Source organism: Pogonomyrmex barbatus, unplaced genomic scaffold (assembly GCF_055798465.1).
Source record: "Pogonomyrmex barbatus isolate J1 unplaced genomic scaffold, ASM5579846v1 scaffold12, whole genome shotgun sequence".
NCBI lineage: Eukaryota > Metazoa > Arthropoda > Insecta > Hymenoptera > Formicidae > Pogonomyrmex > Pogonomyrmex barbatus.
In genome coordinates, this window is record NW_028297108.1 from 7,612,077 (window position 1) to 7,638,370 (window position 26,294).

At 33.9% G+C, this 26,294-nt stretch overlaps 2 protein-coding genes across 5 annotated transcripts in view; one reads left to right on the forward strand and one right to left on the reverse strand.

The window, feature by feature from the left end:
* The first annotated feature begins 767 nt into the window (after nucleotides 1-767).
* On the forward strand, nucleotides 768-4,041 carry LOC105427186 (eEF1A lysine and N-terminal methyltransferase homolog). The gene is made up of 8 exons (XM_089071459.1): nucleotides 768-1,160; nucleotides 1,527-1,649; nucleotides 1,764-1,980; nucleotides 2,074-2,292; nucleotides 2,398-2,657; nucleotides 2,723-3,087; nucleotides 3,171-3,352; nucleotides 3,444-4,041. Exons 1-8 carry the CDS (start codon nucleotides 1,069-1,071, stop codon nucleotides 3,990-3,992), a joined length of 2,007 nt encoding a protein of 668 aa, XP_088927585.1. The 5' UTR covers nucleotides 768-1,068; the 3' UTR covers nucleotides 3,993-4,041.
* A 917-nt stretch (nucleotides 4,042-4,958) lies between these two features.
* The window catches only part of LOC105427185 (SUN domain-containing ossification factor), a 38,769-nt gene continuing 17,433 nt past the window's right edge, over nucleotides 4,959-26,294 (reverse strand). For 3 of the 4 annotated variants that reach the window (XM_089071454.1, XM_089071453.1, XM_089071452.1), the window contains exons 2-5: nucleotides 15,248-15,633; nucleotides 13,145-13,755; nucleotides 11,084-13,011; nucleotides 4,959-10,854 (exon numbers count right to left, since the gene is read on the reverse strand). In XM_089071454.1, the coding sequence (XP_088927580.1) occupies nucleotides 9,574-10,854; nucleotides 11,084-13,011; nucleotides 13,145-13,755; nucleotides 15,248-15,402 (3,975 nt within the window). In that variant the 5' untranslated portion in view covers nucleotides 15,403-15,633 and the 3' untranslated portion in view covers nucleotides 4,959-9,573. The remainder of the gene's footprint in view (nucleotides 10,855-11,083; nucleotides 13,012-13,144; nucleotides 13,756-15,247; nucleotides 15,634-26,294) is intronic. The other variant, XM_011638828.2, reaches the window with a different exon arrangement.

The window sequence follows — 26,294 nt, forward strand, 5'->3', positions numbered from 1 at the left end:
AATGGACAAAGATGCGAGTGATTGATGCTTTCACCATTGCAAGATACTGTTGGTATTTTTACAAATCGCATCACGTCTATCACAAAAACGACTGGCCGCAAAATAAATTTGACTAACATGGTAGTGAAAGTATAAAGACGAAAAGAGCGAAATAAAGTCATAAACAAAACTTAAAGTAACAAACTTCTATCGTATATATTCCAATCAGAAGAAAAATAAGTTAAATGTTATCTCTAATTTAAATATATGTTAAAACAGCTTTTGCATTAAAAAAATCTAAAAAAAATCAAAATGCTAACAGCAATAATGAAGCTTTATCATAATTTTATTTGACGTAAAAAATTTTAAAGCAAAATACTTACTTATAAAATATCTATATAATAATAAATTACGAATTTAATTTCACTTTATGAGCTAATTTTTTACTATTATTTTTATAAGCTATTGTTTGATGTGCAGAATTGAAAATTTTATTCTAATAATATTGATTTTCATTTATCTTCAAGTCACCAGAATTTCGTTTTATAATGAAAATTTATCTAATTATAAAGTCGATGATCTTCAACAATATTCATTAGATATTCTATGCTCAACGACTCGAAATTAGTATTGTAAATAATAGCGACATCACGTGAGTAATTCGTAAACAAAAATGTTAATCGCTTGGTTGTTAGTCTATCTTTAGCAGAAAAGATAAATGTCTGCATTATCCGAAGAAATGATGCGATGTAAAAGCATTTTAGTTAGTTTCACAGATGTCGGTTTTTGAAAGTTGATAAAAATATATAAAAACAATCTACAATTCGCGTTGCAGGTTGCTGCTGGTATTATGTCATTTTTTTGTATTTTTTCTTCAAAAGATCGAAAATATTGCAAAGGAATGATATCAAGTTTGCTGATTTTATCATGATTTATTATTCTGTTAATGCAAGTTTGCTCAGTGCTACGTGCCATTATACAATACGCAATATTAAAATCTAGTCTGCGACATAACCTGGAAACAACACGTGTTTTCACATTTGTTCTCAGCAGTGTTGCAATTTTGTAGCAATTTTCAACAAACAAAATATGAATCTCCTTCCGAAAACACACGAGGAATTTAGTCAGGCGGAATACTGGAATACATTTTTCAAAAAACGTGGGAAGAAGGCTTTTGAATGGTACAATTTTTGTAGCTACATATGTTTTATAAATTTTTTGATAAACGTTTACTTCAAAAATTTCTCAAAATTTAATACACTCATTTTATAAAAACGAAAGTTTGAAAAGAAAAATCATTGCTCGATGCTTTAAAAAAAATTATTGAAATTTAAATTAACTTAAAAAGAGTCAACTTTCTTATTAAATTTTTCTCATTAATGTTTTTATAGTGCAGAACGATTTTTTCTTCCCAGACTTTGCTTTTAGATAAAATGGACTTAAATAAGTACATTTTTATAAAATTTTAATTTGGTGTTTATAAACATGTTTATAAACATTCACCAATATTATTGTAATTTGCTATTCACTAGTCTATCTGGTTTCAGGTATGGCGAGTATCCAGAATTATGCGAAATACTTGTGAAATATATCAAAATGAAGGATGACATCTTAATCGTTGGTTGTGGGAATTCTACATTAAGTATGTCTTTGTATGATGTTGGTTATAGGTACAGTTCTTCATATATTCTTTGTAATGAGTTCTTTGCAATCATAGCTGGCTAAATTATCTACATAGTCAATATTCATATTTTTTTGAATAAATTTAAAAGTTGACCTTTCAGAAATATCATTAATATTGATATATCACATATTGTCATCAAGCAAATGCGTGACATAAATAACGGTACCAGGCCAGATTTAATATATGAACATATGGATGCCACGAAAATGACATATCCTGATGAGAAATTTAGTGTGATTCTTGACAAAGGTACATTGGATGCTCTAATGCCAGATGCCAAAGAAACAACAGTATCTATAATTGATAAATATTTTAAAGTAAGTTTCCTAAAATAAGTTTAAAAAAAGATTATTATACAAAAACACAAAATTTGTAATATTTTCCTCATAAATCAATAAAATTTATTCTAGGAAATCACACGGGTGTTACGGAATGGAGGCAGGTACATCTGCATATCATTGCTACAGGAGCACATCTTGCGTAAACTCTTGTCATACTTTCCTGTTTCGGGCTTTATGTTCCGCATAACGCGGTGTCATGAAGCCGAATCAAAGGCACGCGTCGAGGAAGGCAGTTCGGTTCCCGTCTTTGTGATCATTGCTACAAAATTCAATAAATTATCGCAAACCGTACGTTTAATAACAAAAGACCGAATTCGAATTCTTATATTATCTTAGTCTTAACCAGGTGAGCAGGTTTGTTGACCTTATTTTTGTAGATTGTAATCCCGATAGGTTCTCGAAATAGCTCTGGTCGATGGTCCACCTGAACGATTATCTACAACGGACGACATGATATCCGCGGTTTTATCCGCGCAACAATCGGCATTAGTGTGCAACAGTCTTTACAAGAGAAGCGTCGCGGATGTAGGAGAAGTATCGTTGGATTTGCATCGTCCTGGTGACAAACATCCACGATACACCGTCTACGTTCTCGATCAACCGCGTACACATGGGGCAAAGACGTATGCGGCTTTCATCGTCCCACAGGGAAAGTATGTTCAAATAATATTTTGCTAGTTGCTGTAATCTTGAGACTATATTTTTTTTCTTGGTTTAGAGAAACAGATTGGTTATTTAGTACGAAAGAAGGACGACAACAAGTCTTGAAGAGCGCGCAGCGAGATAGACTCGCGATCGTCACCTTACGTAGAGAACACAAGTTTGAAAATTGGGACGCCGTCAAAGCGGAGTTGGAAGATTGCGTTCGTAATTTAGCACCGGCCGGCTTATGCGACAAGAACGATATTCCCTTTCTGTCTTTGGGTTCCGATGTCGGGGTTCGAACTGTTTGCTACGAAGGAAAGAGCGACATCAGTGGACCATTCGTTATTGAAGAAGTGAAAAAGGATGACCATGAGTTTAGGCGGCTTATATTTCTGAATAACCCATATGTTATTCAGAGCGAAGCTAGACTGAAGGAAGGTACTAATCTACAATGAATTTGGAAATTTTATGGTAATCATGACGCAATATTTACACATGATTGTCAATATAATTATTTACAGCAAAATCTAGGCGTGGTAAAACGAAGAAAATTGTCGATCCTGGATTTTTGGCTTGTGAACATCACATACATATGAGTGCTGGAGTGAATGCGGTAATAGACACAAAGGTACAGGACGAAATTATGATCATAGGACTTGGAGGTGGTGGTCTATGCCTGTTCTTACATCATTGTTTTCCCAAAGTATATTTTGAAATAATATTCATTACTATCGTTGAACACATATCTGAATTTTCCTTTTAATACAAATAAAAAAATTTTAATTTTTCTCCAGCTGAAAATTACTGCAGTCGAAATTGACAATGCGATGCTAAAAGTGGCTACAGAATACTTTAATGTCGTTCTTGATGACCGAATGAAAGTAGAGATTGCAGATGGAATTCGATATATAAAAGATGTTGCGATATCTGAAACAAAATACAAGGCGATACTTTTCGATATCGATAGCAAAGATACTACTATTGGAATGAGTTGTCCGCCTAAACAATTTCTCGAAATATCAGTTTTAAAAGCAGTTGCGGCATGTTTGACAAAGGACGGTCTTTTTATTTTGAATTTGGTCAGTAGAGACAAGAGTTTGAAACAGAAAGTCAAGGATGACCTGAAATCTGTATTCCAATCGATCGCTTGTCACGCCATTCAAGATGAAGTAAATGAAATTGTGATGTGTTCCATAGAAAAACACAATCCAAAGGAATGGAGAAATAAACTTAGACTTGCTGTTATTGATTTGAACAAACAAGCAGCTGCAAGAAAATTATCCTCTTTTAAGAAAGCATTTGATGTTTCCACACTTTTAGAAAATTTATCTACGGAATCTTAATCATTTTGTACAAACGCATTCGTTGTGAGAAATAAAATTTGAAATATAATTTTTAATAGTTCAATATTTATCTTTCACAACATCTATCATTGTACAATTCAGTGATCATTATTTATAGTGATTTGAATTTATATTTTACTATTTATGAAACATAATAAAAAATTCACGATAAGTAAAACTATTTAGCATAAAAAATAGCATAAAAATCAATCATTAAACAAAGAAAGAAATTATATTAAATGTTGTTTCCATAATTATTTTTAAACATGCAGTGAGCTCATTCTTTCTGTCTTTTAAAAGATATGAATTTGATAAAATCCACAATCTAAGGATATGATGATGAACCTTTTGGCAAATTTACTCCTCCATTAATTCATTATATGCATTATTCTCATATTTACAAAGATACAATTTAATTACAAGCAATAATTGGAATTTAATATTATGATTAATGAAACAATCATTATTCATAATTGACTAAACATTCAATAGTAGGCGCAAATAACATATATATATATATATATATATATATATATATATAACTTTTCCATTTTTTATTTATACCTTTCTAATACGCAAAATAATGAAATCATTTAAATATTCTTTTGGATATATTGTAAATATATGTCCAAGTATAGAAAAGTATTTACAAGTATAATAAAAAATTCGTAAATTGTCATTTAAGGATGCATTCAGATTCCCCAGCCAAGCTTCCATGTGTTATTTTATCCTTGTTTAACATTCATCATGAACAAGTATAAAATAACATGAGGGTACTCGGATAGCGAATCTGAACGCCTATATAACATTGACATAGAAATGCTGCATTTACAGCAATATGATATATGAATAACTCGTATGAATATCCAACATATCATTTATCATTTCTTGCGCATCACTGCACTTAATAAATGAATATTGAAAATGTAGATACAAAAAATGTTGGTTTAGTTAAATAAATATCCATTATTTAACATCAGAACTTTATTTTCATATGACTGCTCCCACAATTGATGATCGGAGTTTAATTGCAATTTAATGTATTCTCTGCTTCTTTCCAAAGCAAAATTTATAGAATTCATTTTGTTCAAATTTTTATATATAATATACATATTTATTATAAACAAATACGTATTTTATTTGGCACATACACTCACACACACATTCACATACATACATATGTATTTACATATAAATAAATATATTATATATAATGTGTGAAATTTATAAATGGGAACAGTCTGTAGAGAATAACTACCCGTTTCACAATTACCATATCACTTGTTCTACAATATATTTACACAATTTCTTGTACGTGCCTATTTAAAAATACATTCAAACATTTTCACTCAAACTTGGCATTACATTTTTTTCTAAACATTCATACGTTTATAAAAATTAAAAGATCGTGTGTATGCATTAGAAATTTTCCTGTCGAAAAAAATTAATGTCTTGTAATATAAATGACGGGTGTTTCGCAATTATAGACTAGTATAAGATAACCATCCGAAAATAACGTAGCTCGATTCCTCTAATATTTCTAAAACATTATTAATATATGTATAATCAGTAACGTCATAGAACAATAAAAGAATTTTTTCGTAGACATTATACTTAATAATTAAAATATAGATATAAATCATTATAAATAATCCTCGGAAATTAATCAATAACGAATAGAGAAAGGATATATTATTAGACAATTCTATCAACTGTAAATAAACGATATGTAGTGTTCTCTTACGTCGTGACTGTTAAACATTACGTTTAATTATTATACACTTTTTCGAATATTAAATAATATATTAATTCTATTAAATATTTCTATAGTAATGCACATAAAGAGATATGCAAAAATATTCGGAAATTACTTAAATTAATACTTTGTAATCTAATATAAAGGCATACATCTCTTACATTAAATTTCATGTATCGCAGTTTTATTAATTATCGAATTGAATTTCCTCTGCAATATAGATTTTTAAGTAACATACAATCACACATATTTTGTCGTAAATAATTGTATGTTATAATATAAAATAATATAATTTATTATAATAATTGCAGGTCATTTTTCTTTCTTTGTTATCTGCTGTCCGTGCATGACACATATCCTTTTATATTAAATTAGGAGGAATAAATATAATCACACTAACAAAAGTAATGCAACTGCTGGAAACGAGCTCCGCATATTCGTTTAATTTGTAATTCACATCGCTCTATAAAAATCATGACATATCATACACAAATATTCGTTATTTTAATATGATGATTTCATGTGTAATAATGAAAATTATGATATAAAACTCCTTAAATATTCCGTCATATCGCATATAAATAATCACCGGATCGACGTTTATAACGCAAAATAACAATAAGACTTACATCTAGATAATATATTCACTAAAAGCTCGCGAAAACCAGTCTCGGTCATTCTATACCACAAGTATACCATGTACATTCCGCGTCAAAATTATTATTTATAGTCTTTAAATGCACATTAAGTAATAGGACACATTTTCGATTAAAGTTTAAGTTCTGAATTCACTCCTTCTTTTCACTTGTCTTTAAGTTTTTAATTCTTTCCTTGTTTTTCCTACGTCACTTCACTCGTCTTCATTTTGCATTTTCCATAATTATCAAGAAAATTTTATCACAGCGCATTTTTCTTTATCAGATACAAAATGCTGGCACAATCGTTAATCTCCCAAATACCTCCACAACGAATGTTCGGTAAAATTAGTATGTCGACAAAGAAACGTCGTTACATTTTTTTCGGCGATGTAAATTTTAATCTTGGAGAAAGAAAGATTAAATGATAATATCAATATACCACTGTATGCATCTACAGAATTTCGAGTTTACATATTTTAAACATAATTTTTTACATATTTCTCTCGAATATTTAATATATAATATATATAATATTTTCACAGTGGATGCCCGGTAAAATTAGTATATCGACAAAAAAAGTCTGCATTTTACGTTTAGCGCTAAACACAGCCGACTATTTATTATTTAATTAAATAACAGTCATGCTACATATACTGTCATATTTAAAAGATTATACGGTTGTACTTAGCATTAAATTTATGACGTAAATCTAAATCTCGAAGGAAAAAGATGATTAAAAGATTATGTCAAAAGTACCATATTTATAGAATTTCGTGTTTTCATAGAATAAACGTTATATGTATATTGTCGGAAGACGAGAACGGCAAGTTTTTAGAGAAATCAAATCAAATCGATTGATATCTCGAGAAAGATGGAGCAAAACGTCTCTCGACTACGATACTTTTCAAATTCTTTCTCATTCGTAAATAAAATTCGGAAAATTTTCAACGGTCAATAACAATCGAAAATTTTGATACAAAATCTATTTACAATTTTTACTCTTATAAAGAAAAAGAAGAGAAATCTATTTTAATATCATTATATCACATATTTATCATATATTTATTCATATCAGTATATTTCCTCATTGAATGATGAAATATATAATAAAAATCGCAATTTTTTTCATTCCAGCTATTTTTCTTGTATTTATATTTTTCTTGTATTCTTTGATTATAAGAACTATTATTAATACACAGGAAATGACCAGCATGACTTTTTCTTAGCTAGAACAGACAAGCTCATACATCAATTAATGTTTTAATGTAAGTAAAAATTTATTCGTTGGAAAACTGAGTTTATCTAATTCTTACACCCGAGCGCAAAAATTAATTTTTTTTTGAAAATCATGATTGATATAAACATTCACTTAAAATTCAAAGACTCATTCGAAATAAAAGTATTGATTAAAATTTATGAAATCAAAAATAATGAAAACATATAATTAAGTATACATAGTGCATTTATAAAGTACTATGCCAATTCCACAAATTAAAAGTTGGAATAAAAATTTTTCAAGATAATTCTTTGTATAAAAAAATCACAGTCGAATTAACAGTTTTTTATATGAAATTTTCTGGCCAATTTTTTGAATAATCTAGAAACAAAAACATTGTATTGATTTATTTTAATTATTCATTTCTTTTATCATATATTTTTATATTATAATTAAAAACTTAATTAATTAATATTTTTATATTAATAAAAAAAATAATAAATTAAATGTTAATCATTGGTAGAATTAAGAAATTTAATGTTTTTTTACTTTCTACCATTAATGTTATTTCATGTATTCATGCCATTGACGATGAAAATTAATTTTTTTTTTGATTATGCAATAATAAATGTTGGCTATAACAATTATTGTTAATGTTCTAAGATTTTGCTCATAACATTCCTTCTATCATTCTTTCTTTCTCTCTTTTTTCTTTGGCGATAAATCATAGATAAAAATTAAATAATCCAAATAGTCGAAAACAAAATCATAGAAATATCTTCTAGACTATTGTAGTCACTGCCGTTGTGTCGATTAAGATCAAGCATAATTACATATTCTACGTAAACTAATCTATTTTTATAAGTTTTCATAAGTCGTTTTATTCATCTTTTCCTAGTTTTCACAACGGTGGGATCACGCTTAATCTGACGTTGGCGTTGCTTTATAATAAACTTTGACGTATTTCGCTGCATTCGCCCCATGTTTACCAAACTTATTACGTACGATACTATTATCACTAATAAGTAAAGTGCAGTTCTGATAGTAGCGCATAAAACTAAGCATCGTCATAAGATAGTTGATATGAGATAGTTGATGAATTCTTTTTCCTTCTTGATCTATTTTTTTCATTCTTCTTCCGCATTTTGCTTTTTTTATACAAACTTATCAATTAATTTATTAATTAATCTTATCAATTAATTAATCAACAAGGCTTTCGTGCTTTTATATTAATCGAAATTTTCAGACTTGACAAATCATACCGTTGCAAAAATCTGGATTTCAAAATACTGCACTCGTTAGAAAAAAAATTATCGGAAGAAGATGAATCCATCGACTACATTATGAATATGATGGAAGCTTTTCAAATTTAGGCAATCATGTGAAAAGTTCTTCTTGATTTCGATCCACAAAACTTAAAAATCGTGGAAATAATCTTAACTCTCCTTTTCTCGAAGTTTAATATGTTCTTCAAATTATATGCAGTCTTTAATCAGACAAAAATTAAACTTTAATCAGTTTTAACAATTAACACACATTGTTTTTACTCTAATTCATAGAAAGACTAGTAATTGTGAAGTAAAGATCGTGCTCAGACTATTTGTGTCTTGTAGTTATGACAAGTTTTCTTTAACTTCGTTTGACTACTTTTCATTCTCTAGATGTGAATACTCGTACATTCGGTTAAATTAAATTCGGTTAAATTCGCGAGATTATTTGGCTGAATCCTGCTTCAGCTGCTATTTTCACGTTTTGTGCTCAAATTAATTATCTTACTTTATCACGCAATGACAAGTAAAATTTGTGTTTTTAGAATAATTAAATTTAAAGAAAAATAAGACAAAGAAAGTAAGACAAAAATGTGAAACAAGATCAAACCGAAAATTCTCATGAATATATAAAATTTATATGGCAATCGATTTGACGCTAAGATCAATGTTCAATCTCGTATCTGTGGCGGGTCTACTTCAATCAGAAAAACTTCCTCACCATTTTTTTCAAGCCAGTGCTTCTTTTCTCTTTTTTAGCCGATGTAGGTGTAGCACTACTGCTCCTCGACTCATCGCTCTCTTCGATCAAGCCGTTCGCGGCACTACCATTGGCACGATCACCGACAGTCTGTAACAGTATTTTCAAATCTGTGGGGCTGGACTGGGAGGACCTGTCGTTCGAATTCTCCGAGTCCTGGCTCCATTCCCATTTTTCGTTGGAATTCGCGGAGAGCTTCCTCTTGTTCCTCGTAACCAAGGCAGTTTTCATAAAGGACGGCGAACTCAGTTTCGCACTTTTGAGAATACTGCCGGCTCTAAACGAGCCGTTTTTCGACAACTTCCGTTCAACCGTATTTAATCCTTCTACATGTCTGTCCTCAATCAACGAGTTGGGCTTACCGAGCTTGTCAACTTGATGATCGGATTCAAAACTCGTACCAGATTCCATGTCGTAAGTTTTATCCTCTGGTACTGACCTCCGTTCTATCCTTTCTATTCGATCATCATACCAACCGACGGCGGACTCGGGCGCGGATTCCGATCTTTTACCCGTTGAGCTCTGTGATTCCTTGGAATGTGGAGGATTTATGGATGATACTCTTCTCGACGGCAATGTCGTACCGCCAGGGATTACATTCAATACGCTCTTATATCGAACCACATCTTGTCTCACGTCGTTATTAACTGCTATAGTTCCGGCAGCGATCGTTTCTTTCTTGCGTTTTTTCTTTCGCTCCTTCTTCTTCTCCGGCGGTCGATCGTCGATCATCAACTCGTGATAAGTGCCACTAATATGAGAAGCGATTTCGCTGGGTCGTCGCTTCTTCGTTTTCTTCGCCGTGCCGTAAAAACCGAAGTTCTCTGCGCTTTTGCGACGTACAGTATCCTTTTTTGTATCCGATTCGAGTTTTTCTTCTTCAAAATTTTCTCTTCTACGACAGTAAGAGAGAATCAAAATGATGACAATGACTTCCAAGCAGATCAACAAGGCGTGCTGGAAAATCGCAGATATTCGACTGCGCCAACTATCTCGATCGTAAAGAAGAGTTTCAACTGATTTGGAGAGCATAGTAATTTCTTCCCTCAACGCAGCGATTTCTTCTGCTCTTTTCGCATCACGCTCCTCGCCTTTTCGAGATTCCTCGCCCATAGCGGCTACCGCACGCTCCAATGAACGTTGCATTTCTTCGACTTGCTTTTTATAACGACGGCTTAATTCTTCTAGGTATTGCCCGCTAAGCGACATATTTCTTTCTAAAATCTGAAAAAATAATATTACAATAATAATATTGATAATAACAAGTCAATATTTTATCAATGTAAGTATATAATTTGATAAATAAATAATTAATATATTAATGTTTGACATTTATATGTTAAAATATTGCAGGAATGATATTCAGCACTACTTTTGTTTTTCTATTTATTTTCTCACAAATTTTTCATGTTCTAAGAAATCTTATAAATAGAAACGTAGTCTTTATTCCCACCTTAATTCTGTTGGATAATCGAAGAAAGACAGATTCTTTTTGAGGAGCGATATTCGTTGTGGGTTGAGTCGTAGACGAAGAGCTGGACACTCCATTCTGCATGTTAGTCGTATCGACATCTAAATCTTTCAAATCGGACAGCAATGAATCTAACGAGAGCTGATCTTGAGACGACAATCGAATCTCTTGCTCGCTTAGATTCGCCTGTTTCCCGTCCTGTTCACCGTTTTCCGATCTGTCCATTTTAATTTGTGCAACAGTCTCTCCGTTTTCCGTATCAGGCACGAGAATGTCGCCCATTTCTTGACTATCGATATTTGACGGAACGCTGCTTATTGGTGACGTCATTTCGACAGGAGTTCCCTGGACCGGTAACTCTTCGGCGATTTTCAATGTCGGTGTCGGATTGGACGGCAGTGGAACAGTCGTCATCACTTGTGGCTGCAACGTTTCTTCCGTAGGTTCTTTGCTGGGTTCCAAAATCGGCACAGATGAATCTTTCTTCAAGTCCTCCTTATTTAGTGTTTTCGTGGGTTTAATTTGCGACGCCAGGCTCTCTGGAAAAGTAGCTGATGTCTCTATAGTCACGACGCTGATATTATCGCTTTCCTCGCCGATATTTTGAATCGATGGACGTCGTCGAACATCTTTCGAGAACGTTGCAGACTTACAAGGACTTGATTCTAGAATACATGGATCTACATTGGAGGACGTCTGATGATGAGAAGTAATCTCGACATTGTGATCGGTATCCTTGGTAGATAAAACTTCGTTGGTAATATCCTTAGATCTGTTTACAGAAATTTCATAGCTCGTGTTCATCACTACCTTGCGTTCCTTTGTTGCCAAAACATTGCACAATGCCACAATATATTCGGGTTTAAAAAAAGAAGTTAAGAAGGTTATCTGAAAATCCTCTGCTAGATTAAAGCACGTTGTTGCATCGCGTTTTATTTCTTCGTCCTCTCTTCCCCGCCAAAACGATTCGATCTCAACGCCGTGAAGGCCGCATAATCTTCCGCGTCTTAGAGTTCTATTCACCAAGTCAATCCTAAGCAAATCATCCAACTGCCGGTTTTTGCAACTGACTAACTGGAAGACACTAGCAAACTTCTGATCGGTGCAATTACCGCAGAGAATTGTGTACCTTGGTGTCGTACAGCTCGTATACGAATTATCCAAAATGTTACCGTGATCAATACTTTGCTGGATCTGCGTGATGTTGTTATCAGTGAGACCGCTGGATTTGACCAGAATCTCCGCAGCTTTCTTCACTACACTTAACACGGCATCGCGTGCGCTACCAAAAAGATTACTCGATGAGTCACTACCTTCACTATCTAATAATTCCTCTTCGTCGCTATCTTCCTCGTCATCGTCTTCATTCGTGTTCTTCACCTCTAGGATTTCATTCTCCGTCTCAGTTTCTAGCACTTCGAACTCGCTAGTGCCGTAAGCGCGAAACAATGAGACAGGACAGAAGTGTTCCGAACCATAATGCGATTGGAGCTCGACTTTGATAAACTTGCCAAAGAAATGGGGATGTAGAGTAAAGCTCTGAACGTCCTTCACATCTTTGGCGGTGAATTGACCGACCGGACTCCAATCTTTAGTAGGAAAGCGATCGCTCACATACACGGAAAAGTCCTTCGGAGACGAGCTGAAGAGTTCGAAGTTTGCTAGTTCGATCTTCTTTGCTTGTATCGCTTCGCATAACTCGACAACAAACCAGACGCGCGACGTACAGGCGTTCAGCATGTATTCATCTCGCGTGGATACCAAGACATTTTTAGCGCTACTCGCTTCGGGATTCGCTGCAACAATCTTGGCGCCGCAGTCAGGAGAAGCATAATTCTTATTACGAATCTTCATGCCGCTCATACCTCGTCCTGGACCTCCTGGAGTCTGCACGGAAGCGTTTGGATGAGCTACAAAATAAAACAATCGTATCATAAATGAAATCTCCTAAACGAAAACGTAGAACGCCTTGTTGGCTTCTTCATTAATCTTCATTAATAAATTACTATTAATAGAATTGGCAATCACTCGGCAAATACTCACTTTTCTTCTTTTCAGCCTCCTCCAAGCGCTTTTGTGCCCATTCGCTAAAGGACGGTATGTCTTCGTGCGGCTCGGTAGGATCCGTAGTAATAAATCCATTTAGAATCACCGCAGCAGTTTCGTCCCTACCACCTCCAACCAATCGCTCTCTGGCCGCAGTATCGTTTAACTCTGGTGCCGTGGTAAACGTGTCATCGATCTTTGACGATAACTCCTCGGACATTTGAGCTTGAGCCTCCACATCCTCGACTCTCAACTCCAATTCATCCGCGTTGACTTTCTGCTCTGCCCTAACGATCACTACAACCTCTGGTGGCTCCTCGGTGGCAATCTTCTTCAACAGCAGCACCTCCTCGTTGTCTTCGAGGACGTCGGTATCATTCGGACGTTCCGTCGTTTCGTCGATGATTGGTGGCGATGGGATTTGCGTAGTTGGCACAGCCTCATTTAGATGTTCAGATGGCCTGACTTGATTGCCGCTTAGCAACGAAGAATTCTTGATAGACGACCGCGAAGAGAATTCGTGGTCGATCTTTGGCTCAGCCAGATTCTGCAAGCCAGCAGCCGTATCCACTAGCGTTAACACTACCTCCTGGCCAGTTTCTGAGATACTGTAAAAAACGAACGTACGAAACGATTAATAATTTGTAATACTTTACACAATATGTATCTCGATTTGTTTCATTAATTATGGACACCAAATTACATTTTATTTAAAGTGAGTTTAATAAATACCTACGCTAATAACCCTTTCTTATATGTAGGCTCAACATTTAATAGATTTTATCGTTTTGTTATCTTTAAATTTTGTCAATTTGTTTTAATTAATTTTCTTCAAAATTTTCTTCTAAAAAAAAAATAATAAAAAATAGATGCAAGAAAAATAGATGGGTCTTTTATTTTTCGAAATAAAAATTTTAGAAGAAGTTGATTGAAGTAAATTTACGAAAAATGAAATAACGAAATGATAATATTTATTAAAATATTAATCATATATATATATATATATATATATATATATATATATATATATATATATATATACGATAATACATACATTCATACATACGATAATACATAAAAATATAGGATGCCATCTTTTAAAAACAGTTTTCTTAAAAAAGCTGTCTTAAAATAGTCGGGTTCAAATATGTAATATAATCAGGAAAAGGATGATTGTGACAAAAAAATGATTAAATAAATTTTTTCAAATAAAATCTTATTTTCGAGAAAAAGAATTTTAAGTTTTTACTAAAAGAAACACACACACACACACACACACACACACACACACACACACACACACACACACACACACACACACACACACACACACACACACACACACACACACATTACATAACGTCAGTAAATATTGTAAAATACGTCTCAAAGAAAATTATCTATGTATATTAGTATCACACATTTATGACACATATAAGAGATAATAAATATGACACGTTGAAATACTAAAAATAGAACCGCAGTTACTTTTAAATGCATAGAATTTTTCATTACAATCATATATATTGAAAATATGACGTGTCGTAATAACAAAAATTGAATAAACACCAGAATAATATATTTGATGTACTGGAATATGGTACGCATTAATCGCAAATATGAAAATCGCATAATCGGGGAAACAACTTTTATATAATAAGATCAGTTTATAGAATAAATTAATAAATTATATATCTTGTATCATGACTACGTTTGATAAATCTTTAATTTAGGAGAAATCTCGTTGATATTTTTTAGACATATTTTATATATTTCAAGATATAGAAATCGAATCTTTTCAAAGAAAATTATCCTCTTATTCTTCATTGTAATCACGTCCAATTATATTCTCTTTGTAAATTTTCTATAACTAAAAAAATATTTTAATTCTGACAATTTTCTTAAATTCACAAATATCGTTCTCCACGTAATCAAATATATGTATAGTAGTTATAATAAAAATTCACGATTGCATTCTAGGTGTGAAAGAATTTATTCTCGTTTATCGATCGTTGAAGAAACATATGTGTCGGTGTAAAAAAAACGCCTGTTTCGTCTTCTCGTTAACGCGAGAAACGTTACTTGACAACGTTTTCTCACCGGTGATAGATGCAGATAGGAATGCACCACAAGACTGCTAATACAGTCAAATAGAAGGCGGCCGCTTGAAGAAGATGTCTGTGTTGCCCGGCAGGATTGACAGTCCAGCGAAGAGGGCATCCGCCATTGCAGTCCTTGATAGTACCTTTAGCCATGATTTTATATACACACACACACACACCTTACCAATTATCATTACTTCACCTCGGTCCGTCTAGTCGTCGCGATTTCTTTCTCCGATTTATATAGCATATTTCGCACTTTCGCGTGAGCTTGTGGCACTGTGTTGAACAGGTACTTCTTGCGATTATTTTTACGATAGTTTTATAATAGAGGCATATCGCACGTGTCATTCGTTGTATCATGAATTTCCTGGCCGTCGTTCTCTATCGGTAAAGAATCAGAACGAGAATGTCTAAGATATACCACGCGCTCTTTTGAGATGAAAAATGGGGCGAGTTTTAAGATTTTGTGACAAATACGGCAATTTATTGTTCTTCGATTTATCATGGCAGGTGCGTATCTTTTATGGAATTATTGTTTTTATGTTCAAACATTCCAAATATCGTAAAAATATCTATGCGATCTATAGATTACCCCATAATTTTTTCATAATTCTGTTGTACTTCATTCACCTTATTCATTTCATCATCTATTTGAATAGATTCACATTTTCATAAATCGTGATCGGGGAGTGAATAACACTGCGAGTGAATAACACAGCTCAATCACTTACAATCTCTCTCTAATAACAGCAGTAATATGCGGCAGACAGAAATGATAGTACGAGTAGCTAGATGAAATGCAGTGGCATTTGATTGACACTATACTCTCGTTTCTATCAAGAATATTGCTTTATGCGTTAACGTGTCATTTATCTTGGGGTTACGTGTTCAATACAGAATTAGAAGACACGCGACGTTTATTATTGCTCTCTGTATATGAAAAGATTTTGCTCAAGTATCTAAAAATTTAGCCAGATATAGATCTGACAATAAATATGTTGGACCATCAAAATTATTATGTGAAGGATCTTAAATATGATAATAATTTTTAATATTCCAACAATTAATTTAAACAAAATAATTACAAAATAATTATTATTTACAAAATAATTATTATTTTTGATGGTCTAACAAAATTATTTTCAAATTTGTATCTGGCCAAACTTTTAAATATTTCAGCAGAACTGTTTTTTCATGTTTATACATGCTTAAAATATATTATCATATTCAACATTTGGAATTAAACAAACCATAAACTAAACACTCCATTATTTCACGTTAGAATCATCATCAAATTTCGGTTGCGATAATTTTAAACAATTCTATTCTCAAGCAATTTCCTTTAATAATCAAAAAATTATTTTTCGTAGAATAATATTAGTTTCATCCAAGTTCATTTATATTAGACGTTGATTTATCGCTCATAAAACAGAATTTGTAAAAATGTTTTTTTTTTCTTCACATCTCATTAATATAAATCTTGTAAGATATCGGCATCTTATATGCAGTCGTGACCGCAATATATTTCCAATGTCATACTTGCAAGTCAAACTTGATGTGAAAAACCGAGTAAGAAGTGCCGAAGAACCTGCTATTACCAGTTTGGCTAATGGTTCTCGTATAACTACATAATTAGAAAGTACTAACCCTGACGCGTTTAATCTCACTATGTGTCAGAAAAGTCTCGTTAATCTAGCATAAATTGGGGCTGACCGGTCGTAATTAAAGACCGGTTGCCTAGCTATCGTTAAAAATTTATAAAATGAGTATATCTACAAAAAAAGTATATATATATATATATATATATTCCACAGTAATTAGGAAATTATATAAATATAAGATAATACAAACAAATCAAGTAAAAATAACTTACTTTCAATATTTGTATCTTAACGTTCTAGTCAATTATAGAACGAACATAATATCTTTTTCAATCGAAACATATAAAGTTGTTCTAAAGACTGAATATTGAAATAATTTTGCTAACAATTACCGGTATGTTGGTATCGTGTAATAGCTGGATTTTTATAAAACTGCAATGCATAAAAATTTTCAATTGCGAATATCACAAATATTGGTAACTGAAATTTATAATATAAGTATAATACTAATATCAGACCGATGAAAAATCGAGAGAGCGGAATGTGTAATATTCGGGACGTTTTTTAACAATTAAACTAGCCGAACAACGTGACTATTTGCAAAGTAGCATTGTGCTTGTGTGACGACACGAGAATCGACTTCCGCGCGCTGCTTCCGTTAAAAAAGATGATTATATCTCGATTACGACAATTGACTTTGAACGACCGGCTTATCGCGTGCGCATTTAATCGGAACGAATGGCGCATTGTGGACAGACCCGCAGACGGAGGCGATGTCACCGCGGTGATCGGTAAAAGCCTGTCGGGATCGTTTCACGGTCTGGCGAACGCCGATCAATGGACGAGCCGGTTTGCGCGAGAACGATTGCCGTTGAGAAACCGCAATCCTGCCTGCTGCTGTCCGTGCAAGGCCGCAGCTTGCAAACACCTATCTCGAGTGAGTGCAATCGAGAGAATCTGGCTAAATTAATACGATGGCGATTGATTTCGACAAAACAATCAACAGTTAGAGAATACGGGACTTCAAATGGGGAACCAGATCCACTCGGACAACGAAGAGGATCACGTGACTGATCCACTATAATAAGCGAGGAATAAGAAAATATAAGAAGCGAGAGAAATTCAAAGGACAAAAATATTTCCTTTCCAGAGTCTAAAATAATCGCTCTTTTTTAATAATAAAATTATTTTTCCCGATCGTTCACCGATGCGAATGTTGTCGCAGATAATAAAAAAAAAAAAAAAAAAAACTGTGTTATAACTTTGAGCTTACTACCGATTTAATTAGAGAAATAATCATGCATTTCTCGAGCCGAGCACGATAGTAATCATCGAGCGGCCTAGCAACTAACGGCATGTTACTGTCAACGCCCATAAAGTAATATTTTTTGCGGCGGCGCACGCGATATGTTTGCAGCTGCAGGCGTTCGCAGGTTTCATTCACAGACTACAATTATTTCACGTAGGCAGGCAAAACGCGTCGACGGAGCATTTCCCGTTTCTACAATGGACTATTAATAACGCTGGGCGATTTAGAAGTCATTCACCGTTCGCACTATTATGCAATAACTCGATTATGCGTGTACATGATACGACATTGTTATAATGCAAACCACACAGAGCGATAAAGCGTGTGTGTAAAGTTAACGTGCACAGAAAAATGAAAATAAAAATTCGCACATGTATTCTAGGCTTTGTATTCGTTGGATCGTTAATCCATTTGATTCAATTGGACAAACACACAAGAGAAATACAACTTTATCAAGTGAATTTAGTGTATTCTTAATAAACATATATTTTTCAATCTCTCGCACGAAAAGGAAACAATGCTAATTAAACGCAAGTGGGAAAATGACGGTTCATTAATTTTATTTTTCACGTCGTGGGAAAAATCGAGATTTACAGATGGTAACTTGAAAAATAAAAATCAAAGATAAAAATGCAATAAATAATTAATCAAGAGAAATTTATTGGTTAGAAAACGAAGGCGGTACGTATCGGATATAAACCCATAAACCCATAAACCTGTCAATCGTAAAACTAGAACGACTCTTGGATCAGCAATCTGGGTAGTTTTTCTTCTTCAAATGTGTTTTTTTCGTGTTTTCTGTTTGTTATAAATAAGTTACCATTAAATATATTTGTTATGAACATTATTTTCAGACTTATATCATCAATTATGCGAGAAACACGTCATAACAACAGTCAATTACACGCATTAAGAGCTTCAATTATCATGTAATTAACGTAATTAACGCGAATTATGAATGGAACCTAAGCGTCGACAGCTTAACTCGATAAAGTCAGAAATTTGACTTGATAAGAAAATGCGGAATTAGCATGTTAAATAAAAACAAAGATGAAAAACTTGAAGAGCGAAAGAGAGAAAAATAGAAAATAAATTGTTGCAATTAACAAGACAAACTACGCTGTAAGAACATCTCGAATCATTTAAATTTCTATCAAATTATTAAATGCACAATTCAGACGTTTGTACGAAAATTAGAATAAAATTAATTAAGGAGAAGAATATTATTTGCAACTGTTACATCACAAATAAATCGTTTAACAGAAATACAAATTGCGCACTAGTCATTAGAATTTTAATAAATATTATGCGAGTAACGCGATACATTTTAATGCCGATATTATGTAAACGATGCACGTCCAATCGAAAAGTCATTAGCTCCTATCTCTCTTTACATTTCATCGTAAAGGTTGGCAGAACGCCCATTTGTAATTAAGATACATTTTATCTCTTCGTGAAAAAAATCCAACAGCATCAGAGTAATCATATAATGTATATTTTACATAAATTAAATTAAACAATATTGACAGTATTCCAACATACATATATAATTCGATAATTAAATGATAACCTAATTATATAAGATACGCTCTAGTCGATTGCTAAAATGTCAAAAACAGGTTTTACGGTAATACACATAATCATTTTGATCCGATCAAATTAAGTTTAGATCTGTAATTTAGGTCAAATGTTTAAATACTTGGGCAAAACTGTTCTTTCCGCGCGTGTACGCGCGTAATTGACAGCAGAGACTCAGAGAACTCTCAGAGAAGGAGTGCGCTTTCTCAATCGGGTATCGATGACGGCTCTTTGTGACGGCACTAAATAATGTTCCTGTTCATATTAACGCGCGCGTCCTCCATTGCGTGTACTTAGGCGATCGATAAATCTCGAGTGACAGCGAAATCATGAAGTGACTACGCACGAAAGTAGCTTGGAAATTCTATCGATTTAGCGGCTTTCTAAGTAGCCTTTTCTCGCGTTAAGACGCGTAAAAATGCAGGGGAATGCTCCTGGCCATAGATCCTTTCTAACGTTACACCCTCGTTCCATCATCGGAATAAGGAGCCGCATAATCAGATAAAAATTATCTGCGACTTTCCATCCGTCATTCTCTGACGAACCATTCCACTTTGTTCTTCCACAATTTAACTTCCAACATTAATCATTCGCTACGCGATATTAAACATGTTCGTGATATATTAGAATGATATTTCTCCCTCCCTTTTTTATTAATTTAATTTTGACAGTTGTACAAGTCTAAAGACTTGTTTCTCTCTTCTCCCATAAGTCAATAAAGTAGTAATGTTCAATATATCACGCTTCCTACAAAACCAATACAATCTCGTGCGATCAACATATCGAAATCAATTTATTTATTTATTTGTAGCCTTATTTTTAAAATTAATTGTAAAATTGTGTAATTGAAAGCATCTACCTCTGTAAAGATTAGAAAATACAAAACTGACGGCAAAATTACATGGATTAATTTACCGAGTAAACTTATTATGAAAGTCTGGGAATATGTACAAAGATGACGATATCGTTTTAAAATTAATTGATCAGTATTCATTTAAATTTCACTTATAATATTGAATGGTAAAATCGATATTATTACTGAAATTAATTATACTATCTTAATATGTCATAAATACGCTCAATATTGGGAAGCAAATGATTAATATTATGTTAAATTGTGAATAAACCTCGAGGATTGTACATAATATTTTCATGATATTCGATGAATAAAAAAACTAATGAAGAATAATATAATTACAACAAATACATATTACAAAAAATATAAAATATTATAACAGAATAGCAGATATAAAAATAGATAATAGTACATCATTTTGCGTGCGACTATCAAAAAAGAATAATTCAAGTTGAACAACTGATCAAACAATGTATAAACTCTACGAATAAATTCAACTATAGAAGTTATTTATATATTTGTTAAGCCAAGCTACCAAACGAACAAAATCATTAACAGCTGTGATTTATTAAAGAAAGTCGTTTGATCGATAATTATAATAAATGGAGCACTCGGCGAGAGAGAAAGATGAGAATTGATCATAGCTCTGCCTCGACACGTCGAGAATTAAGCGATGACATATCTTGTTCACTGAAAAAAATCGTTTCAGTTTATGCGCTTGGCAGACCATGTGAATTGACGTTTCAATGACGGAAATTAATGCGACAAATCGGTAACCGTGGGACGTGGGTACTTTTCTTTTTGCTCCGGCACAATGCGATTTCTCTCGCAACACGGCGAAACACGGTACTCGAAGTCGATTGTGCATCAACCGTTTCGTAGCTGGAACGTGTCCCTTTTCAACCGCCAGTGAAAACTGGCACGGAAACCCATAGCCCACACGCAATGTAATACACGTTTGCGTTATAGAAATCGGGACGCATCACCGTCTCGAAATTTTTTTTGTGTGGGATCGATAAATAGGAGTTTGTCGATGATTATCAATATTAGATTTCCTATCCTGTCATTATATCCAGTATACGGCGGACACTTTTCGAGGAATATCCTGCACGCGATAACAAGATCGGATCGCAGATACTTCAAGATGATAGCTTCAGCTATCATCTGATGTGAAAACTATTATAAGAATAAATTTTGCTGCGGCATTTTGTTCCGCAATCGCGCCGACGTCGCGCAACAACCGTCTACATATAAAAAAAAAAAAAAAAAAAAAAAAAAAAAAAAAAAAAAAATAATCCTCATTTTAATCCGCGTGCGGCTGCAAAATCGTGCCATCGGTCGCGGAGAATTCAATTGGGGAATGATTGCTTTTATGTAGACTAGATTTATACAGATCGCATATGCATAGACGTGCTCATTGTAAATCTATCCTGATCAGCGTTGGACTTCGCTCCAGAGAAAAAAAGATATTGGTCTCACGCGACCGCACGTCTCGCGCCGGCATTCCTCTTCCTGTTCTCTCTCATTCGGCCACCACCTACGCGAATGCTGAAACAATCGTCGCCGGAGAATTCCTCACGGTTTGGGACACGTTTTCCAAGGCGTGTCCGGCCCGTCGACGAATTATCGTGGGTATCGGCTTCCACGTGCCTTTGTCACCTCTGTAAGGTCGATCGATCCGTCCTGCGCGATTAGTCGGCGCGCTGTCGCGACGAAGTCGCTGAAATGCATGTGCGGCATGTGCAGCATGCTTGGCGAATGCTTGGAACGGAAACGTGACTTGTTGCGAAACCGATGTGTTTGCACGTAATCGCTATTCCATTTCGCGCGACGCGAGATTATTGAGGCAGACTGTTAGGCGGAACGCGCGTGTAAATTAATTGTAAACCTTTGAAAGCGCTTTGCATGCCACGGCGATGCATGCGACAGACATGTGAAATACGCGACGAATAATTAATATCCAAGTATTACGCGAGTATATCTTCATTGAGCAACAGAGCGGGAAGGAAAGAAATAAGAAAGAAATGGTTCGATAATGATTCTCGATAACGATCCGCGCTTACAGCAAGAGAGTTCGACAGCGAAATGTCACGGGAGGAAAATATAGCTGTAGCATCGTGTAATTTGTCGTATAAGATCGCATAAGCGGTTATCCTTTACGTGATAAACGTCAGCGTGGATCATAAGCTTTGATGATTGAAGACGTCGATTAGACGTCGCGGTTAATACCGTGTCGCTCGACATATCTCGAAATATCCTTCTTGACGACACCGATGACTTCATCCGATCCTCCAATAAAACTAATACAGCTAATATTTATGAGGTTTCATTAAACAACACTTAGTAGCAGTATTAAAAGAAAACCTATTATGCACAAGTGTCTATATAAGCATATTACGAGGGATGCTCTAGAAGCACGCGTATATCGCCATTCCGATTGACATCTGGCACATCAACGAGCGATGATGAATTCAAAGTACTTGAAATCATTTTGGATATGCAATAAAAATCTCGATTTGTTTCCAATATTAGATACCGCGAAACTTTTGAAAAAAATTCATCAAAGATCATGATTGCTTTGTAAACGTACGCTTTCTTTTACAAAACTGCGTTATTATTTAAATCTTCCTTTCATTTCGTGACAAATAGGGCAATAAAATTATTTTTAAATGTTCAGATATTTAAACAATTTCTAAGAAAAGATTCTCCTGCGATTCAAAACTTTCAGAGTTTCAAGTAGTTTCCAAATGCCTTAAAATATTTTGCAAAGGTTTACCGTTGTCACTATTTATTAATGCAGAACGGCCTATTATTTCGGAGATAATCTATGGCAAAAATTACACTATAAATGTATTTTTGTCACGCCCGTAAGCGACCGTCTACGTACTTTAGATTCTTACAGAAATTCTTTACGAGACGTCACTTGACCTCGAAGCGAAATTGGGCCACGACATATTGCGAGATGTTACCAATCCCGGTGGCGTTATTGCACATTCCGCGGATCGTTATTCTGGACCATGTTATTAAATAATATCGTATGATACACGCGTATATCACAATACTGCGATACAAAATTTAATGGAAAATTGAACCCTTTTAGCTTGAAAGCAAATTCACCTAAATTTGGTGAAATTGTCATGAAAATTCTAACAAACTTTCGTAAAATTTTGATGTTAGATTTATTTTACATTTTATGAGAAAATTATTATAATAAAGTAAATGATTTTAATTTATTTTTCCAATTTATAAATTCTAAAGAGGAATTAAAGTTCGCAAAGAAATTCTCTATGCTTATTCTCTTGCAAGATATTTTCGGAAATATATCATGATTCTTTGATGACATTTGTTTCCAAAATGCAGAAAATCAAGACCGTTTATCCATCGTGTTTTATCAAATATGATTGACCATATATATTATTATTCTCATTGGATCGAATATTCTATTTTCCAATTCGATAAAATCTCACACTTTGACAATTCAAAAATAACTTAGTTAAAATTGTTTAAAAATTTCAACACTTTTTGTGCACATCTTCGTGATACATGCTGAATAATTAACATCACCTACATTATTAGTCGGTCTGACAATTCAACTGTTGCAACAAAAGTTGTAATATTTTGAATACATCAATATATATAAATTTCGTTATTAACTTAATAATATATATTAATTCCATTAATTTGATATAAATATTAATTTCATAAACTATCAATTTTGTTTGACCCAATGCTCAACTTGTTTAATCAAGGGTTATTCAATTCGCGCTACTTTAATGTTGATTAATTCACGTCCGGCAAATAATATCTCGTGGCAATGAAATCTTAACATTGCCAGAATAATCAGATCTATTATTATGCAAACCGTTCTCGTTTGCTCGATGACCCACTTGAATCGGAATCCAAGAGTGGAGTGGAAGGACGCTAGTTGCAGCGATTGCAGTTGGATACAAACATGACCGATCACGTCACGCCGCGTAGGAAAATAAATATGTGTGTTTGTGTTGAGTAGATTTAAATGATTAACCGACACTTACTCGATCATGTACGATTTCAATGGTCCGTGATTGCAAAATGAAAGCTCGCCGCCATTAGAAATTTTCACATAACTAAAACGCTTTTCAAAATGTATTATATTTATCGTGTGTATTTCTTTGGTTTAAAAAAAAAACTCATTTTTTTCGTTAAATCAATTTTTTCTTCTAAAAAGATATGTTAGCAAAATTTCAAAATCTTTCAAAATCTTAAAGTCTTTCCCTCTGCTGATCGGTTCTTTCGCTGTTTAATTCATAAATTATCATCGTCGAATGGTAATAATAATGTAATAACAAGTAACGTAATGACAAGAACAATGCGTTTTTAAATTTATATAAATTCAGAAATAAAAATATTATCAAACGTCAAAGGTCCTGTTTGAACATATCCTTGGTTTATATATGACTGTTTAAAAATTTACCACTTGCAATGAGAAACATAACGTATCGCCTTCATTTTCGTATCATGTTGCATAAAATGTGTCAAATATAGCGAGAAATGTAACGAAATAGTCTTCAAATAGTCTTCAAAATTGAGAAAATCCTCAGAATGATATCTGACGGGTTTCTCTTTTCCAAATCCCGTATTCATGATTTGCTTCTTTGACGCGATGACATATGTACGTACATCGGTCGATTACACGGTCGGGAGACATCGCCGTCTCGTAGTGGAAGGTTTCGATGCGACGCAACTTCGTCCTCGTGTACCCCAGAAACTGGATGCACCCTCCGCGGTTGCCGCGGTTTTGCCGTCGGGCCATCGACGCGAAAGTCAGAATTTTGCCGGGATTCGCCGAGTGGTAGCAGGAATTTGCGCGATGATATTGCCGAGAATGTTGCACATTCGAAAACAATTCTGAGTATCGCCCGTAGTCAGATGGAAACGAATAAGTTTTTACCGGCTGTTAACCCCGGAAAATAGATATTTCAATCGCGCTGGAAATTCATACGTAATGATCAAATGACCTGTTAATATTGCTAACGAGATGAAATATGAAAAACGGGAAAGTAAATTTCTAACAATGTTGAGAACGCGAATATTAAATTGCGTTGTGTTTAAAAGATGTAATTAGTATGTTAATTAGTCTCGCGGAAAATAACTCGCAGCAACTCGATGAGAGAGAAACTCAGTTAGACTTGAATTACAAAATGTTTGTTGCATTTAACAACAGATTAAATATCGTATATTTGTTTTGGTTTCCGATAATCTTCACAAATGTCACGTCGCGTCAGTTTATTAAACGATCCAGTTTATAACGTTAATCGCGCGATTTAATCCCATGGACGTCGGTATGTTACACGTTCCTGCGGCGAGGTCAGCGAGGTCGAAACAGAGTGAAAACTTGTGTCGACATTGGGTAATGAAATCAGGAAACCAGCGCATACCACGAAATCCAATAAGATTAAGGTGTGTTACCCCCCGGGTTTATTCGGACATCGTAAACATACCCGTAGAAAGTGGCCGTTCGTAAGATCGAGTCACAATCGAGAAACGCACGTGATTAAGACTTTAAGCCACCGCTTTATCGAAACGAGATACGCGTTTATGTCTGCATTCACGTACGCTGCATCTGCGCTACACTGATCGATCGATAACTAAAGTGAGAGAAGGAGAAAATAAATGGGAGAAAAAGGCAGAGAATAGCGTAAGAATATAGACTTTTCTA

Excerpts from the sequence above, each read along its gene's own strand:
- LOC105427186 (XM_089071459.1), top strand. The coding sequence starts at position 1,069 with ATGAATCTCCTTCCGAAAACACACGAGGAATTTAGTCAGGCGGAATAC. Across the intron at positions 1,161-1,526 it reads GGGAAGAAGGCTTTTGAATG|GTATGGCGAGTATCCAGAAT; the intron begins GTACAATTTTTG and ends ATCTGGTTTCAG. Across the intron at positions 2,293-2,397 it reads TCAATAAATTATCGCAAACC|GTTCTCGAAATAGCTCTGGT; the intron begins GTACGTTTAATA and ends TAATCCCGATAG.